Source organism: Nannobrachium achirus, assembly GCF_963921795.1.
Source record: "Nannobrachium achirus genome assembly, chromosome: 14".
In the NCBI taxonomy this organism is placed as follows: Eukaryota; Metazoa; Chordata; class Actinopteri; order Myctophiformes; family Myctophidae; genus Nannobrachium; species Nannobrachium achirus.
This window is the reverse complement of record NC_137821.1, coordinates 22724032-22742348: the sequence shown is the minus strand read 5'-3', so window position 1 is coordinate 22742348 and position 18317 is coordinate 22724032. Positions and strand designations below refer to the sequence as shown.

The window sequence follows — 18317 nt, the reverse complement described above, 5'->3', positions numbered from 1 at the left end:
TAATAGGCCAATATGAAGCAAATGACATTTGGTGACCAATGAAGCAACAAAATGGCCTCTTCCATGATACATTGAAACGTACATTATACAAAATCTCAGGTCCAACTCAATCTCACTGAACTCTTAAATCCAGGGCAGAAATAAATATATTATACCATCTAGTCACGTCTTAAAAATCATGGCTGATGCGGCGAAGAAGACTCAACGCTGGCTGCATCTGGGAGTTGGAGAGAACCCTGAGAGAATCCTGTTCCTCCTAGTTAGCCCAGGCTTCCAAAACTCCCTCAGAGTTGGCACGTAGGTATCATGTTTTGTTTTGCAGTAGCGCTTCACAAAAAGCTGAAAGATGTAGAGAATCATTAATGAAACTCACAGCACCGGAAAGGAAGGTGTAAAATGACCTGAATTCAGATGAGCCTTACATGCATACCCTGTCTTTGAAGTTCTTTGTGGCTTCGTCTTCAGAATCAACTATGAAATCGTCCTCAGCATCTGTAAAATGAGACAAGTTGCATACTCCCATTTATTACCACTAACACATCCACAACCTCAGGTTGTGTCTCATCTGCCCTTCATAAAGAACTACAGACCAGTATCACTCCTTTGCTTTTTCAATGCAAAACTCTTGAACAAATTGTGTGTAACCAGCAGTCTCCATTTGTCACAGAATAACCTTTTGTTCCCAACCAATCAGGATTCAAGCCATTTCAATCCACAAAAATTACTCTAGCACTCCACCCTGCCTCAGTACTTGTAAAGTACTGTAAACTCTGTAAAGTTCTGCCCCCTGCAGGATGTTCCAGTTTAATCAAAAACACACTGTTGGCTCCAATCAAAGGACAACTTTGTTTTTTTTACAACAAGGGGTCATATTTTAGATTGTAATTAAAGAATATAAAAGATAGAGTTAAAAGTATTTCATTTACTTCTTTCTATTGTTTTAGAGATTCTTATTTCAGTGGCTGGGGGCATGCGTACAAGTGGCTAAATTTGTAATTCTACAGAGAATAAGCCCATTCCCATTTCCCAAGATACAACGCAACCTTGCATGGTTGGATGTCACTTATGGGGGGTAGAAGTGTTACTGTAAATAGCAATAAAGAAACTGCAGCTTATTGTGTCTAAAAAGACATATTTGGCCACTTGTACGCATGCCCCACATTTTAGCACGGTAAACACGATAAAACAATAGAACAAAGCAAATGAAAACATTTTAACACTCACCTTTTCTTTTCCCTAATTACAATCTAAAATATGAACCCTAAACAATTAGTTTTCCCCAAGGGCCGAATTATGTCTAGGGTACCAAGCCGAGGGCCGGGGGGTGACAGTGGCGTTCCCACTACTCCAGCGACAGTTCAGATGTCGGGTGAAAATCTTGTATGTCCAAAACATTTTTTTTTGCATTTACCATTTTAAAAATGATTTAAACTAGTGAAAACAGCCGATCTACACAACGCCTCGCATAGCGAGGCGTTGTGTGATTGTAGATCTGCTGTTTTCACTACTTTTGTGCGACGGCCTTGTATGATGAAGCAGGGCTTTACTTTGCGAAAGAACATACAAATTTGGAGATACAAGGTTTCCACCCGACAACGACGATATACTAGTGTTGTTGCTGCTCTTATACCACCATTATTACTGGGGTTGGTGGGGGCCAGACAGTAGCCCCCCACGGGCCGCAAATGGCCCGCAGGCAGCCTATTGGGGAACCCTGCTGTACAGTTTGTTTGAAGACAATTGTTACAATGCTAGGTTTGATGTTCACCTGCTATCCTAATTACTTAGCAAATTCTATACTCGTTTTATTTCTTAAAACTCACCCATGTTTCTGTGATGGGCAGAGGGGGGGCTGCTTATCACTGGCGATACTGGATGATTCCTGTATCGTGACAACAGATTAAATCATTATTACAATGAAATACATTTTAATTGTAAATTGGTTAAAAGGTAGGGTAAGTGATTTTTATTTAGTGTTAAATAGCTCTATATTCTGATAGTAAACATTGCTAGAGTGTTTCAGTAACAGGAGTCTCCTCGTCTCTCCAGCTCTTTAGTTAACAAATAATGCATTTTCATGTCAGGATACCAATTTTATCCAATCAGGAGAGAGAACTCACACAGGATACAGACCAAACAAGTGAAATAAATTGGAAGTGATGACACAAACTTTACTGGAAATGTAAACTGATGAATGGGCTCTCTTCTGATTGGCTGAAATTGGCAACCCACCCACCTGAAAATGTATTTGTGGAAAAAACCCTGTTACTGTACAAACACTATAGCTATTACAATCAAAATATAGCTTTAACCTTTCCTTTTAACCAAAACAACAACTTTTTTTCAACCAAACTTACCCTACCTTCAATGTAGGATTTTGTTTTGCTTGGGCGATTTATTCTTAGCTTTGCACTGGTGTTGCATGCCGAAAATAGACGATCAACAACTTGTAAATCTTATTTTTATTTATTTATTATAAATGACGTATTATGTATCATGATGTTAGCAGGACCAGTGTTGTTTCCATATCTTACTCTTTATCACCGAAGTCAGTAAGCTCCAACTCTGCAGGCATTCTGGTGTTGCTAGCCTGGTTCGGCAGCTTTGCCTGCGTAAGAACCACGATGGACGACTTCATCCTCACACCTTGTGGTTGCCCGAAGACGGTCTTCTTTGCTCCACCATTCTGACTGTTGATTTTGACCGAAGACCTTTTGAGGAGAACTTTGGGTGAGCTCAACAGACAAGAGGTCACAATGCGGCAGAGGGATGGATCTTCAGGTAGCTTCAGTGTTTCCAGACCCCGCTGGAGCATGCAGCTCCTTAGTCGCTCTCTACTGGACTCTTGTTCTCTACCGCTCTCTACACAGTGTTCTTCATTCTCTTTTGCTTTCTGGTGTGGCACACCATTTCTTGCACTCTTTTTCACGCATTTCCTCGGACTTCCTGTGGCCCTCCCCAACTCGTCCTCCGAGTCAGATTCACTTACATGGGGTTGTTTGCGTTTTGCACCATTGGTTCCTTTGGGTGCTCCCTGCTCAGCCTCTTCATCATCCCCGCTCAGTCTCCTGTCCCCAGACTTTTCCTTCTGTCTGACCAAAGTGAATTCTAAGCTCCCCTTTTGTTTACATTCCTTGTTTGTCACGTGGCGAGAGCTTGCCAGTTCATCATCTCTTGATTTCGTTTTATTGGATGCCATCATGACTGGAACATCTTCATTGCATATGAGTCCTATTACAGGAGTTATAAAGGATGTCTTGTGATGAGTCTCTGACACTGGAATGGGGGATACCGTGTCTCCAAGAGAAGTTGACAATGATGTGTGTTGTGTTTTTTGATTTGAAGACACTCTCCCAGAAGGTGGAAGGGAAAGTGAGGTCAGGATACAGTCGCCCATGTTTTGAGGGAGAGACGCTGCAAAGATTATGGAGAAGATTAATATGGGTAATGGCCAATGGTTGTCAAAACTAGAGCAGCAGTCTCATTACACTTAAACAGAGAGCCAGCTAAATGAGCTTAATATACTCTATGTTATCAGTGATCTGTCTTCAGACTCAGAGATGGGCAAAAATACATTGAAAAGTATTTTGATACAAAATACAAATACTGGGTCAAAATATGTATCAAAATACAAAATATAATTACAGGCCTGAGAACGTATTTTGAAAATACATGAAATACATTTGATAAAAATTGATGCAATGATTAGTAATTTTATAGATTGATTGCCAAGTAATAAATTAATTGCCTCTCAGAATTTCTAAGAATAAATTGACCATACTATGGTGTTTGTCTTTGGAGCAGGCAGCCTAAATGTACAGTTTAAACCTTTGTGAATGTTTAAAATATGTCCATTTGAGAATAAAATGACATTGAAAAAGTATTTTGTATTTATACTAGACCTGGAAGTATTTTGATACAAATGACATCCAATTTTTTCCATCCCAGCCAAATACAAATTACAAAATACAAAAAAGTATTTCAAATACGTATTTCAAATACATGTATTTCAAATACTGCCCATCTCTGTCTGTCTTTCTGTAAATGTTTTCTACTGCTGTGGTTTCCTAGATGTCTTTGTATCAACAACGATTTTAGATCAAAGCCTTTTGTTTATGAATGAATATTCAACTTATGTGGAGTTTATAGAATGGGCTACAAAACGATTATTTCCTCCTTAACTGAAGCTTGTTTTGATATCAATTAGATTCCGTGGTGGCAAGCAACATCATAAATAACCAATACAGAAAAGGGCTACCTCCGGCTTAATAAAAAGGTGATTCAAGTGGGTCCCAGGCTGGGCTTGGACAGAAGATGTTGAGCTCAACTTCTCAGGTTCAATTAAAATGTTGGGGTAATTCAAACTACACCAAAGCTAGTGGCACCCTGGTGGCTCAAGAAGTTACAGTGCCTCCACCATAAAACCGCAGGGTTATTTATAATGCCTGATCTAAGAGTTTTCCAATCATAAGCAACATTAAAAAAAAGACTCACCAGTGTATATTTAACAACTGACATACTATGTGTGTGTGTGTGTGTGTGTGTGTGTGTGTGTGTGTGTGTGTGTGTGTGTGTGTGTGTGTGTGTGTGTGTGTGTGTGTGTGTGTGTGTGTGTGTGTGTGTGTGCCCACTGGACGGATTTGGATTTCTGATAAAGAACACACCAAGACTAGCTCCAATATAAACATTTTTGATTGTGACAACTGGGATCTTACGAGAGATCTTAGACTTTAACTCGGTCTATACAGAGCTACTACCCCAGTACCGTGTAGTGCTGGGACAGCACCAGATCTCAAATCATTGCTAAATCGGGATTGAAAGTTATCCAGTGTCCCCCCCTTTTAGATTCTGGCAATGGTCCTGCATTGCATGTCATGCCATCTCGACTTTCTGTCACTCTTTAAGATTCTGTCCAAATAAACTGACATGAAAATAATTTATATTAAAAAGACACCAAAATATGCTCTTACTGTCATGTATGTGGAATACTGTATATTATTCTCTTATTGTGATTAATAAATTGATCTTGAATGGACAGTCATCACCACCTAAGAACAGGAAACATATCCTATGTACTGTATGAGGCATACTAACAAGTAGTTTGTACCTGCAGTCTCTAAGTGGCCCAGACAGGACTGGTGCTGAAGCAAAAGACTGAGTAGCTGTGGCTGGGTAGCTGCACGCGCACACTCTTCCAGAACAGGCGGCGCGGAACTGAGCCATGACACAGTCTGAAATCACAGAGTTGTTAAGATGGTCAAACAATTACTGAAAAGGAATTAAAAAAGGTAGTAGAGTGTTGTTGCATTATGTAATAACAGGCATTGACACTAAGGCTTGCCCACCTGCCCCCGGCAGGTAAATAAAACGTCAGGGCAGGTGAAGTTGGCTTTCAGGTTGCCCGACAGGGCAAGTGCTCATTTGAGAGGGGACACAAATGTCTATAAACACAACACGAGATATCTGTCTAAACACCTGAACGTGGCCAGTGTGCTGTGTCTTCTGGTCTGTGGAATGTAAAATAAGAGCACTATTTACCTATAATGTGCTGTTTTTACTGTTGCTACATTTAAAAATATAAAATAACAAGTGTGAAACCATAGACATATTCAATCATAGCTAAAGTATTTGGTATTTGGATTTTGAGGTATTGAGGTATGACATTTTATCGCACAGCCCCAGAAAGTAAAGAAATAAGTGTTAAATTGAGTGGTAATTAAAATCGTACCTATCATTTTATAATGGACGATTTACTTTTCGGGCAAGTGGGCATTACCTTCGGGCAAGTAGAACATGACCTGTACTTGCCCGATGGGCAAGTGCCTCTGAGACCTTAGTGTCAACCCCTGTAATAATGTTCATCATGAATATAGGAGAAGAAACTGGAGTGAATATGGCAATACCAAGGGAAGCCGCTGAAGTGTTGATTTTACCTGAGCTAGGTTTGGGACTGGAAGTAGCTGGTCCAGGCGGATTAGAAACTCCCACAGTAACTTCTCCAGTGCCTGATCAAAATGGGGGCCATAATCCACAGGAAAAATATCCTAACAACAAAGAAAATATGATTTGGATGATGACATGTTATGGAAGTAGCTTATGAGCAATATGAATTTGTCATAGATAGACAGACAGACAGACAGACAGACAGACAGACCTTGAAGAAGTGTTCTCTCTCAGCTGGGTTCCTTAGAAGCGTCTGAACAAAATCCTGGAATCTAACGACTGTCTTCTCAATTTTGACATCCCTCTTCTAAGACACAGGGAATCTTTATTTTATTTTACTTTATAGAAGAGTAATTGTATTTACAATAGAAGGACATATATTACATATATTATAATAATGAATCTCAAGTTTCCTTGAATTCACAGGGAAGAAAAAACATATTTAAATTGGCTGCACTTAAAGCTTTGGCATACTATAGCATTCAAGAGCATTTGGGCCACTGATCTGAACTACCTTTTGATACACTGACGATAAAGTTGAGGCTGCAGGAACACGGATCCTTTCCAGGTGTGGGATTATCACCTTTGGATCTGGATGATCAACCCCACAACAAAGCTCCAAGATTAACTGTCAGAACGAGAAAGAATGAGAACTAAACAAACTCATACAACCAACATACTGTATAAGACATGGGGCTGAAAACACAGGGAACACCCATCCAACTTTCTGAAGCAGTTTAACGTTTGACAACTGTTTATGTGCCGAGTCCGACTAAGGTATTTATTTCAGTTTTGGCTGCGGTTGGAGATTGAAATCTTTGGCCTATATACGGGCAAAAGAGCTCTGAGCCCTGAGCCCTTTCGCGCGGCTAGAGGATGATTAGTATACCTGTACCACCAGAGGGGGGCTCAAGTACCACAGGTTGAAAACCACTGATGTAATACTGCGGAGCCCTTCCAGTGCCACGTTGCAAAATATATTTTCGAAGTGTTCGAACCATAGACTGTAGAAAAATATGGACGGTGCGACGCCATTGCTTTCTATGCAGCGAAAATGATTTTTTTTTGTCCCTTGTATGGGTGTCGCCATCATTGTTTGAAAGGTACCCCAGGAATCATAAGGAATGCTATTGGCTGCCAACGGTCACGTGGAACCGCAGGGATACATGGGAGAATGTGGTCGGAGCCTCCCGAAATACAGCACACGAAGAAGAACACAGCCGGTATCAGCTTAGTTGACCCCTCCCCCCGCAAATTTATCATCAAGTTTAACATAAATGGGACCATATTTGCTCAAAACGCATATCATGGTGATTGAAAGGGAGTTTTTCACTAGCGACAGGAACCATAAAGTATTTATGACAACGTTTATTAAGGTTAGAAAATCAAAGGGGAAAACGAATGGGGTCCAATGTAGACAAATTATTTTTCGTACCTCGCGGGGGGAAAACAGCGCAACTAGCGGCCAAACATTGGAAGTTTTAGTTCCGTATTGGATTCGTTTTAAATCGGCGGAACTATGCCCCTGGTTTATATAGTGTTCAACCCCCTTATTAAAGTGATTGAACACTATATAAGGTGTTCGAACGCTTTGAAAATATATATTTTTAGCTGGCCCTTCCAGGGCTCTGTATTACACAAATCCCTGCTGACAAAAATATCTCTAATATTTGTTTCTGACCATTGAAATTCTGTTGACAAAGGTTTCAGTCACTCAAAATCATCTTCCAACACTCACTCGTGCTCTCAGGCCCAGTGCAAGCTTTCCCTGATGTCTGTAGGTGAGCAACCCAGGGACCGCTTCACAGGCCAATGTTACCATCTCCTCCAAAGTCCCATACTGCATCACATTCCTCTCCTTCACCACTTTCCACATGGAAGCAGATAGCAAACGGATAGGGGGAGCCAGGAGCCGCAGCGCAGAGAAAGGAAGGGTTGCATCTGGTGAAACATCAAGATGTGACATTTGCTTGAACTCAGTGCAGATACTAGACTTGCAGATTCATACAAAGCCCTAGAATGTTTATGATCTTACATATATTACAGTAATCCAAATACACAGCCATAGATCGGTCCTATCCACGCCCAGGCACGGTTAGCAGACTGAACTCTGCAGGATAAATGTTCTCTGCGCTACATGTGTGCTCACCCAATAATTAATTCCTATATTGTCCACTAGTTTCATATCCCTTTGAAAGTTTTTTTTCTTCCCACAAGCTTCACACGGACTACATTCTCGTTGGGCGAGGGGCCCCGGAATGAGTGCAGGACTGAATATATCAAAGACACAAATCTATGGTGGTGTGATGAATTACTCTACACAAATCGCGACACACAAGTCAATTGTGTGCCCAATAGATTTGTGCTCCCCAAACACACATGTTCTCAAAGGAAGTTTTCATATGTTCAGTCCAGCAGTCATTTCAGGTCCCGGCCCCGTAACTGACAGAATGTTGTCCGTGTGAAGCTTGTGGAAAAGTGGAGAAATTTGACTAAACACACGTTTTCTGCCAGAGTGCATGAGTGACTTAAGTGCTGCGGAGAGACAGATCTATGGCTGTGTATTTGGAATATTCATGAAATGTAATATGTAAGATCACAGACATTTTTGGGCTAATTCATACAGTAATCAGTACACCAAACACAAGGGTGTAAAATAGGCTTTGAGACAGGTGCCATCAGAGCAGCTTTTACGTATCAAAAAGTTAAAACATTTGTGCCTGTGGATGCGGCCTAAAATAAAACCGACTGCAGTGCAGTCACATCAGTACAGAAATTGTATTCCACCCCCACAGACAGCAGGGCTTTAACAGACCCACAGTAGACATGAATAGGCCTACACCAGGCTGAAGGTAGTACAGTCAGGTACCATAATATTAATATCAATTTATGGTGGTTGAACTTGTGGTGGTTGAACTTTTTTGCTATGTAACTCAGAGAGTATACAAATGGTTCAGAGTAATCAATGCTGTCACATTGATTACAATATAAAGTGGGGTCCCAGAGATAGAAATGACATTAAATGGGGGTCCGTAGCCCATGTCAAACTGGGGGTCCCTAAAATGGTTGAGAATCACAGCTAGAGCCGTAAAAATCTTCTCCCTGGCATATCTTTTCAAATGGGGGTCCGCGGGCAACTAAGTGTCAATTTGGGGGTCCTTATGAAAAGGTTTGAGAGCCACTGGACAAGATAGGTGGCCTATTGTTTAGTTTCCCACACGGGAGGGTTCGAACTCGAATCCACATCCAGGGTGGGTGTTACACCGACTCTGGCACACCACAAGACGGATAAAGCGAGGTCCACAACCTACTATTAAAATCATGAAGAATCACACCCATAATTAACCGTATTGTTTCTACCTTCAGCTGAGCTCATCAACAGTCAAAACGGCCAATGTGGAACCTGGAACGAATCTCTCTGGCGATCCGTTAGGCGATCTAGTTACAGTACAACGTTAAACATTATACGACAACAGACATAACAATGACTGGCCTAAAACAAACATACCGTTTTCTGTAGTGTCGGGTTTCTTTGACATTTTCACAACAGTTGCCTCCAACGTTCAGTTGTCTTGTCTGGAGTGTATGTGTCCGTCCGTTTGTGTCAGCCAACACAACTCGCCGCGCTAAAAACGCATTCAAATAAAAAATATATACAAAGATTAAAAAGAAAGATCTTGATCGCTAACCTGTCGTATTCACACAAGTTGTGTGAACAATACGTACGTGTGTGTGAAACGTGAATCCTTCTTGCTGATGCTGTTGTTCCTACCCGGGCTCCCGCCTTCAACGAACCTATTTCTCAGCGTGCTAGCTGTATCACACCGAGCGCCCTGAGCGGGCGGTGCTTAATGTCTGGTAGGTGTATAAGTTATTTGCCTGAACTCTAAACTCCGTCCATGCAGGCAACATTGGGTTTTGAAACGAGTACAACCAATGCTATTCTGGCTATGACGTGTATTTTTGTGGCGCTCAGCTGTTTTTTGGCACTGATATCACACACACACACACACACACACACACACACACACACACACACACACACACTAAATAGTGCTGCTGTGCTGTGGTGGGGTGTGGTGGGGTGGGGGTCCCCAGTCAGGGTTCTTGAGGGGGTTCCAGGGGGTCCCACTCCCTAGCAAAATTAAGTAATAGTATTAAAATGTAAAGGAGTTGCCAGCCTAGTTCAGTAGTTCTCAAACGTTTTCATGTCAAGGACCCCCAAAATGACACTTATTACTTAATGTTAGTTTTTTTGGCTTGAAGCGAGCCCACAATTGTTTCGAAGGAACAATATTTTCTAGTTGCCTATGTAATCCTGGGCTCTGCCGCGCCTGGGGAGACAACGGACTGACCTCATGCTTCCTTCTATGCATGAGGAGTCCAAGTTGCTTCTTTTCACCTGACAGTGGAGATTTCCCTGGTTTGGACGTAGCGCGTGGAAGGAACACGTTATTCCAACCAGTTCCTTTCCCCTCCATCAGGCGCCCCGGCGCCCCGGTTCGCTGATGACGCGGAGGGAGGAACACGCCGCCAGCGCCCACAGCGTCCCCCGGCGGGAATCGAACCTAGGACCTTCTAGCTGTGAGGCGAAGTGATAACCACTGCGCCACCGTGCCCCCCCCACCCCCTTAATGTTAGTTTAACTCTGGGGGAGTGTACAAATGGGTGGTACCCCCACCCCTGGAACTCCATCAAGGACACCTGGGGCTCCCTGGCCCCCACTTTGAGAACCAATGGCCTAGTTCTCCCAACCTGGTGACTGCTCATTTAATAGGAGACTCAATTTACTCCACTGTTCATCAAATTATTGGCCTAGGAATGCTGCAAAGGGGTGTTGTAAGTGTGTAATCTTTTGGGTGAACCACTCCTTTAAACTGATTGTGTGTGTGTGTGTGTGTGTGTGTGTGTGTGTGTGTGTGTGTGTGTGTGTGTGTGTGTGTGTGTGTGTGTGTGTGTGTGTGTGTGTGTGTGTGTGTGTGTGTCCTGTGTTAAGCACTTGCGTGCGTGCACGCATGTGCTTAACACAGGAGGTACTTTGCCTTTTGCTGTTGTACATCTGAATGATCACTTGGGTAAGGGTGAAAGTCCACCTGAGAGCGATTGCTGGGTCAAATAGGTACAAGCAGGGTAATTCCAATTCAGTAACTCAACTGCAATCGGTGGAACACAAATAACTACAGTAGCCTATAGTCACAGAGAAATATAAAACTTTTAAGAGGAGACAAACAGAAGAATGGACGCAACATCTTCATTGTTAAAGTAAGTGTAGGCTACAGATAATACTTGTCATGGTGCTAAATGGTAACTACTCAAAACAGTGTTGTTTAGTGAGATCTAACAGGAACAACATTGTTGATCCTGTTAGATCTCAATATAAGGCCTTAAGCAGTCTGTTCATAGTAAGCATGATCATCTCAAAGATTTCCAGAATATACCTGTATGTTACTGATATTATGGAAATTATGGACTTTAAAATGATAACAAAGTATACTGTTGCTGGCAAGGAAAACATAGTGGCTAGTACTATACTGTAGCTGGCTAGTAATAATAATACGTCATCATTGCACTATATTACAACAGAAGTACAGTAGTAAGTTTCATTTAATGCCAAAATTGAGGGAACATTTCTCCCTCAATTTTGTCATCAAATTAGTTTTTTGTTTTTTTAGGTCCTTGTGCTAGGCCTATATCTTAAACTGCTGAGATGAGATCAAGATTATCAACTGTATTGTTTGTCCTAAATTTACAGTCTACAGTTTCTCTCAGTAACTGTTCTGCGTAATGTTAAATTTGTGCCTAAGCAGTAAATGTTACACAATACTGCACTCAGCTTTATCTGGATAACAACAACAAAGGGCACTTGTGTGGATCAACAAGATAATGTGGTGATAATGGTGTGTGTGTGTGTGTGTGTGTGTGTGTGTGTGTGTGTGTGTGTGTATGTGTGTGTGTGTGTGTGTGTGTGTGTGTGTGTGTGTGTGTGTGTGTGTGTGTGTGTGTGTGTGTGTGTGTGTGTGTGTGTGTGTGTGCGCGCGCGCGAGCCCCGCGCGCGTGTGCTACAAATCCTTCCTACCAGACCTTCCTAAAGCTTTCCCTCTGGTTTCCTTCTAACCATCAATGTTTGCGGCCTCACACCACAGGGCTTATAACAGAAACCATGTCACAAATTCTGAATGTTGCTGAAAGGCTTTACATTGCATGCCACAACTTAATAGTTGATCTCATAACAAAGGACATTTTACACTGTCAGTGAGAATGTACAAACATTCCTGTATCAAACCTTCCATGTTTCAACTCTGTACTGATAATCCTGAAATCTTTGCACATCTCTCAGCTAATACACCAGATGCTGTTGTCAATAAATGCTCCAAATCAGTTTCCATTGTTGAAGTGAACTGCACCCTTGACTCGAGCTTAGAGGAAGCTTTTATGACTAAAGTAATAATATACCAGCCACTCCTCCATACTATCACAGAGCTAGGTTATAGGGGCAATCTAATTGGCTGCCTACATGTACATAGGTTGGTTTTAAGAGGCTTCCAACAACTTGGGATGCCAAAAAATCAGCTAAACGGCTTGCAGAATTCGGTGCAATCTCTTCTGTGTGTGTGTGTGTGTGTGTGTGTGTGTGTGTGTGTGTGTGTGTGTGTGTGTGTGTGTGTGTGTGTGTTGAACCCTTCCTATGTTGTTATGGGATGGGATACAATTGGCAGCCATCTCCGCGTTGGCAGGGACACATCCCCTCTAAATTAACATTGTATGTGTCATCATTTCACAATGTTGTAACATGGCTTATGAACTTTGTCACAGTGACGTCAAGGCAAACAATCATACTGTACTTACCTTTTGGTCATTCTGATTGGGATTGATATCCCTTCATTCATCCTTTTTCATCTCTCACCACAGATCAGTAACCAAGCGGGTATGGTACCCTACACAACGACCCTTCAGAGTGTGTAACCACAACAGGGAGACCCGAAAGGGCATCACAGCAGGGACCTTAGAAGAACTGAAGGAAAGGGTGAGCATGACATCACAACTGGGTAAAGGGAGTGAGAATGAGAGCTAAAATACTGCAAAGTTTGAGATAAAACACCCGCCCACCACCACAGGATCCTGGCAACCAGGGACTGCAAACCAGGGACGTGCAGAGAGGGCACTTTTGACAGACGGATAGTAACCTGGTGACTAATGTATCGGAGGGGGCATATGGTTGTCTACTCTCAAAACCCCAGTCCAAGAGTGGTGGTTGGCAGTAACAGGGACCACAGTACAAAATAAACTGGTTATTGGGGTCCCCCAGAGGCATCTAAACTTGGGACCCCTCCCTTTTCCATCTGCTACACTGTAGCAGATGATCTGCTACAGTGTAGCAGTCTTGTGCACGCTGATGTTTGTACCCTGCTGTTGTTTAAACTTGACACTCAACACTCAACAAAAAGACAGTATAAAACTACAAAATCAGCATAGGGCTTTACCCCCTTTATATATTTTAATAAATACACTTGTGTAGGATATGTAGGATTTTGGATGTGCAGAAAGTATTTTCATGTTGTTTATATTGCAGGTATGCCAGGCATTGCTGGTGTCCCTGTCTGCTATGTGTGTTTCTCTGGTGTGTGAGGAGGATGGCACAGAGGTGGATTCAGAGGAGTTCCTCATGGTCCTGCCTGACAACACCGTTCTCATGGCCCTGGAGCCCGGACAGACATGGAGACCTCAGGCAGTATGTTAATGATGAGACACTCAAACCCAAAGTCTACCTCAAAGTTTCAAAAATTAACTATTTTGTGTGTGTGTGTGTGTGTGTGTGTGTGTGTGTGTGTGTGTGTGTTTACAACTTCTTCTTTGAGTTTTTATGCCGGAAGCCCGGAACACACCAATGTATGTGTATTCCGACACCTACTGTAAACATTATTTCTAAGTTCACCTATTTACAAAATACACATTATCCTCCATATTCTGTCCATTCCTATTCACCCCAAACCCTGAGGCCTGAGGTGGTGTGAATCCTTCCCTTGGGCTTAGAGTATTGTCCAAGTCTTCTCCAGTAGTGACAGTATAGGCCTACATCTAGGAATCTTCTAGACGCTTCCAGCTACATCTTGATTACTTCTGACTTTGTAACTGCACAATTATTGGCCATTGCAATGAAAGCTAAGAACCGTTTCTTGTCCATGCAAATGTTTCACTGCTTGTGTTGTTCCTCTCCACTCTTACTGCTTCGGCATATGATAATCCCTTCTTTTTGCCCTAAACCCTGCTCACCTTCATCTACTTCTCTCTCCTAGGACACTGAGCTGATCCAGCATAATGCTCCCCACCAAAATGTACGCACTTTGCTTGTCTTGCCTTTCTTCACAATCCTCCTTGCATTTTTCTTTTCCACACCTCACATCTTGTTTTCCCTACACACTGACACTACATGTCCATGGCTGTCGAGAATAGCACCTTTCATAGGGCCTAGCATGTATTTCCAAGAACCTTCGGCAGCCAGTAGCCTAGTACTGTACATTCCCTATAAAAGTCAGACCAAGTGATTTGCTTTCAGCACAATGTTTCCCGTCTTTAAATCATTTCAATCTTTTTGCATCACACAAGTCATCTATTCTACACAGTCCACAAATGCCTCTAAAACCTCACATGCAGAGGCACTTCATTTATAACTCCCTTGCTGAATTGTCTCATTCCAAGTCGAAAAACATCCCTGGGCACTCCCCAAACATGTATATATACATGACTTTCTCCATCTGATCAGCGTTACGCTCAAATATCACTAGCCCACTCCTGGTAATCCTCAATGACATAATTTGTCCCACTTTCCTTACAATAAACTGTCCAACTGCATGTTGGTCACTGAATATGCCGCCTGCCTTCGCTTTCATTCCAAATATACAGTATACTTCTCTTCTTGATCACTTTCTGAACTGTTTCCGTTTGCTCCTTTCTTTCTTTTCCTTCCATTTTTAAATCCATCTTTATAATTTCCATCACAATCGTGACTCTCATCTGCCAACTCTCATCACCCCACTAAATTGAATGAAATGTTATCTTATCTCTATGGTTGTTTGATCACATGAATACTTTTTTCCCTACATTTCTAATCTGTTTTGACTTTGACTTTGCCCGTCCTATGATTGTTGGACAAATACTTACATCGATTGTTTTGTTTGTTCTAGACATGTGCAACAATATTCAGAGATTGAATATCTTATTATTGATCTCAGAAAATGTAACTTCTGTTTCACATTTGTCTATTACCACCAGGGTGCCGTTGTTAACAGGTCTCATCCTCAGGAATATAACAAACCCCGGGCTGGAAAAGACATAGCCCGTGTCACCTTTGACCTGTACAGGATGAATCCCAAGGATGTGTTTGGTTCTCTGAGTGTCAACGCGACCTTTAGGGGCCTTTATTCTGTTGGTGCCGAGTTCCAGTGTCTGGGGCCCAAGAAGATACTACGGTTAGTCAAAGAGGAAGAGACACAATAAGCAAATCATTGAGCCCTATAGTTGAAAATGTGTACCTGCACAGAGTGTAGCACGAAATTACACAGTACAGTAACACTAGTGTGGGGATTTAAGGGGAGCAAATGCTAATTTTGTGCAAATTTGTCTTAAAGCGCAAAATTTTGCACAGATGTAGCCCAGGGCTTGCTCTAATGATTTAACTAGGGCGCCCGAGCCGACGACCTTCGGGGTCGCCACAGCGGCCAAATCAAGTTGGCCTACCATTGACTTTCTATACAGGAGGAAAATACCCAGAAAAAAAAATGTTTTTCTGGGTATTTAAGTAGGATCTGATGGGTCTAACTAGGGGTTTGTCATGATGCTGAATCCATTGCAGGCATTTGTTTTGCACAAAAAACATTCCTTGGGCTAGAAATGGCCTCAGAAAACGATGCATGTATGGGTGAGCATTCATGTTAGTCGGAGGCCTTAGGGTTTTTTTCTCGTGCTAATCAGTCTAAAAGTGCAAAATTTTGCACAGATGTAGCTCAGGGCATGCTCTAACGATTTAGCTAGGGCGCCCGAGTCTGCGACCTTCGGGGTTGCCACAGCGGCCAAATCAAGTTGGGCTCCCATCGACTTTCAATACAGGAGGAAAATACCCTTTAAGTAGGGAAGTAGTATGCTGAATCCATTGCAAGCATTTGTTTTGCACAAAAAACATTCCTTGGGCTACAAATGGCCCCAGAGAACGATGGTTAAGTGATGAAAAGTGATTAGTCATCACTTTTCAGAGTTTTGTGGGTGTTTTCTGGAGCTGTGGTGACCCCGAAGGTCACCGACTCGGGCGCCCTAGCTAAATCATTAGAGCATGCCCTGAGCTACATCTGTGCAAAATTTTGCGTTTTAAGACAAATTTGCACGAAATTAGCATTTGCTCCCCTTAAATCCCCACACGACACAGAAACACTCACACAAACCAACATACAGTATATGGGTTTGAAATGTAATCCTTTGATTCCTGACTAGCTTCTTAGATTGTAATTAGTGAAATGAAATGACTTCATTAAAGTAGCGTAACCTGATGATTATACAGTATTTGTTGGTTATTTTCTATTTAAACACATTTATAAAAACAGGATCAGTTCTTCTCAGCAAGCGTTACCATCTAACCAGAGTATGATTTAGTTTCTGATAGCATGAGTACAGGCTTAGGCTACTTCGATCAGTGGTTCTCAACCTTTTCAGGCCATGACCCTCAAAATAATCATATTTTAACTAGGACCCCCATCTATACTATAATTTTGCGAATGTCTGTCTGAGTGAGTGTCTGTCTGTATGAAACAGCGTTTCTCCTCGGTGGCTGGAGCAATTGATCTGAAATCGCATCACCATCAGCATATGAACACACCTGACATAACTGTGAAGCCCGTTTGTCACTTTCACAAATCGTATGCTGTATAATAGCCTTTTTATGGTGTATCTATATCTATTTAGCCTACAGTACCTTTTGTGACCACACATGTTAAGGGAGGGGCGCTGTTGTTCAGGCCATGCACAATCACACACAAACCCACACACACACACACACACACGGGGGGGGGGGGGGGGAGTGTGTGTGTGTGTGCAGGCGGGCGGGGGGGGGGGGGGGGGGGTTAGCCATTAAACGAAACGGGTATTTCTTACATTGATGCTCCTACATATTATCATGCACGCACCAGTTAAAGTTACTTTCCATCCCTCATATACTGTATGCACAGTGCACATCCCATAACCCACACACTGCACATCATTTTGGAGCTCATATCTTTGAACGGGTAAGGGCTAGTTTAAATAATTTGGGGATCCCCCTGGGGGTCCCGAGTCCCGACCCACAGGCTGAGAACCACTGACTGATGACTCTCTTTCTCTGTCATTTCCTCAGAGAAGTTCTGCGTGTAGCCTCCACTTTGCTCCATGCAGCCGGACACCTGCTGATCAAATCTGCTTCCATTGTGCGTCGCATCATTGAAGGAGCCGAGTTCTGGCAGCCACAGGGGGATGAATATGTGGCTACCTGGAACTAAGAGCTTGGAATCATCCATTTAATTGTAGCTTTAAAAGTAACACAGTTTTTACTGTTTGTTTGTTGTTGTCTTTTATCAATCTGGTGTAATTGTTTCCCATCTTTTCATTATTTTGATATCTGCTTGTCATGTGGGTATCAATAAATTATATTATTTTCCATATTCAAGCTCCTAAATAGGAGGAAGTAATTTCTCAAGAATACTTCATGATACAAACCGCTTATCATAGCAAGAATATGTCAACAACGGTGGTATTACAACCTATCGTAAGCGAGGAGTAGTTCACCACCCAAATGACTTTCTTTCCTATTGATTACACCATGGAGATAAAACATTCGTTTTATTTTATTTCTCGCATTCCTAAGACAATAATTTGATTACAATAAATTAACCCCCATTGATTCTGCTTGGGGATCCAAATGCCTTTGGCTCAAGTCTCCAGTAATCAATAGGGGGAAAAAAAGTCATTTTGGAGGTGAACTACTCCTTTAACTGTGACAAAAGTTACAGAAAACTGAAAATAAAAATATCTTTATTTAAAGTAGGACCCCCCCAAAAAAGCCACTCTTACATTCAGTGACAGGCTATGTAGCATGTGTAACATAATGACTCTAGACAACAATATCTTCAATATAATGTATGCTACAGTATGGCAGATTGTTATCAGACATAGCATTGTTCATATGGAATGATAACGCATAATGTAACCTAATGCATAATGTAACCTACTGCATCAAATATAACCCTCATATACTTGGCTGAATAATCTCAGAGGTAAATATTGTTGAACGGAAAATAAAATAAAACATCTTTTTCCCTCAAGAAACATACACAAAAATACAAATAAACACACAG

The 18317-nt window shown here is 42.0% G+C and overlaps 2 protein-coding genes across 7 annotated transcripts; one reads left to right on the top strand and one right to left on the bottom strand.

The window, feature by feature from the left end:
• Positions 1–102: 102 nt before the first annotated feature.
• On the bottom strand, positions 103–9577 carry tinf2 (TERF1 (TRF1)-interacting nuclear factor 2). 2 transcript variants are annotated; one of them, XM_080741325.1, is made up of 10 exons: positions 9452–9577; positions 7682–7884; positions 6458–6571; positions 6155–6250; positions 5934–6044; positions 5108–5231; positions 2535–3414; positions 1824–1882; positions 431–492; positions 103–339 (listed from the first exon to the last, which is right to left on the bottom strand). In XM_080741325.1, exons 1-10 carry the CDS (start codon positions 9480–9482, stop codon positions 202–204), a joined length of 1818 nt encoding a protein of 605 aa, XP_080597451.1. In that variant the 5' UTR covers positions 9483–9577; the 3' UTR covers positions 103–201. The 2 variants fall into 2 exon arrangements, with proteins under 2 accessions (XP_080597451.1, XP_080597452.1); XM_080741326.1 differs by lacking the exon at positions 9452–9577 and having other exon boundaries at positions 7625–7762.
• Positions 9578–11022: 1445 nt separating this feature from the next.
• cideb (cell death inducing DFFA like effector b) lies at positions 11023–17624 on the top strand. Of its 5 annotated transcripts, none has more exons than XM_080742126.1 (6): positions 11023–11205; positions 12853–12967; positions 13523–13672; positions 14238–14276; positions 15214–15410; positions 17321–17624. In XM_080742126.1, exons 1-6 carry the CDS (start codon positions 11180–11182, stop codon positions 17460–17462), a joined length of 669 nt encoding a protein of 222 aa, XP_080598252.1. In that variant the 5' UTR covers positions 11023–11179; the 3' UTR covers positions 17463–17624. The 5 variants fall into 5 exon arrangements, with proteins under 5 accessions (XP_080598252.1, XP_080598253.1, XP_080598251.1 ...); XM_080742127.1 differs by having other exon boundaries at positions 11028–11205; positions 13514–13672; positions 15244–15410; XM_080742125.1 differs by having other exon boundaries at positions 11028–11205; positions 13514–13672.
• The last annotated feature ends 693 nt before the right edge of the window (positions 17625–18317 follow it).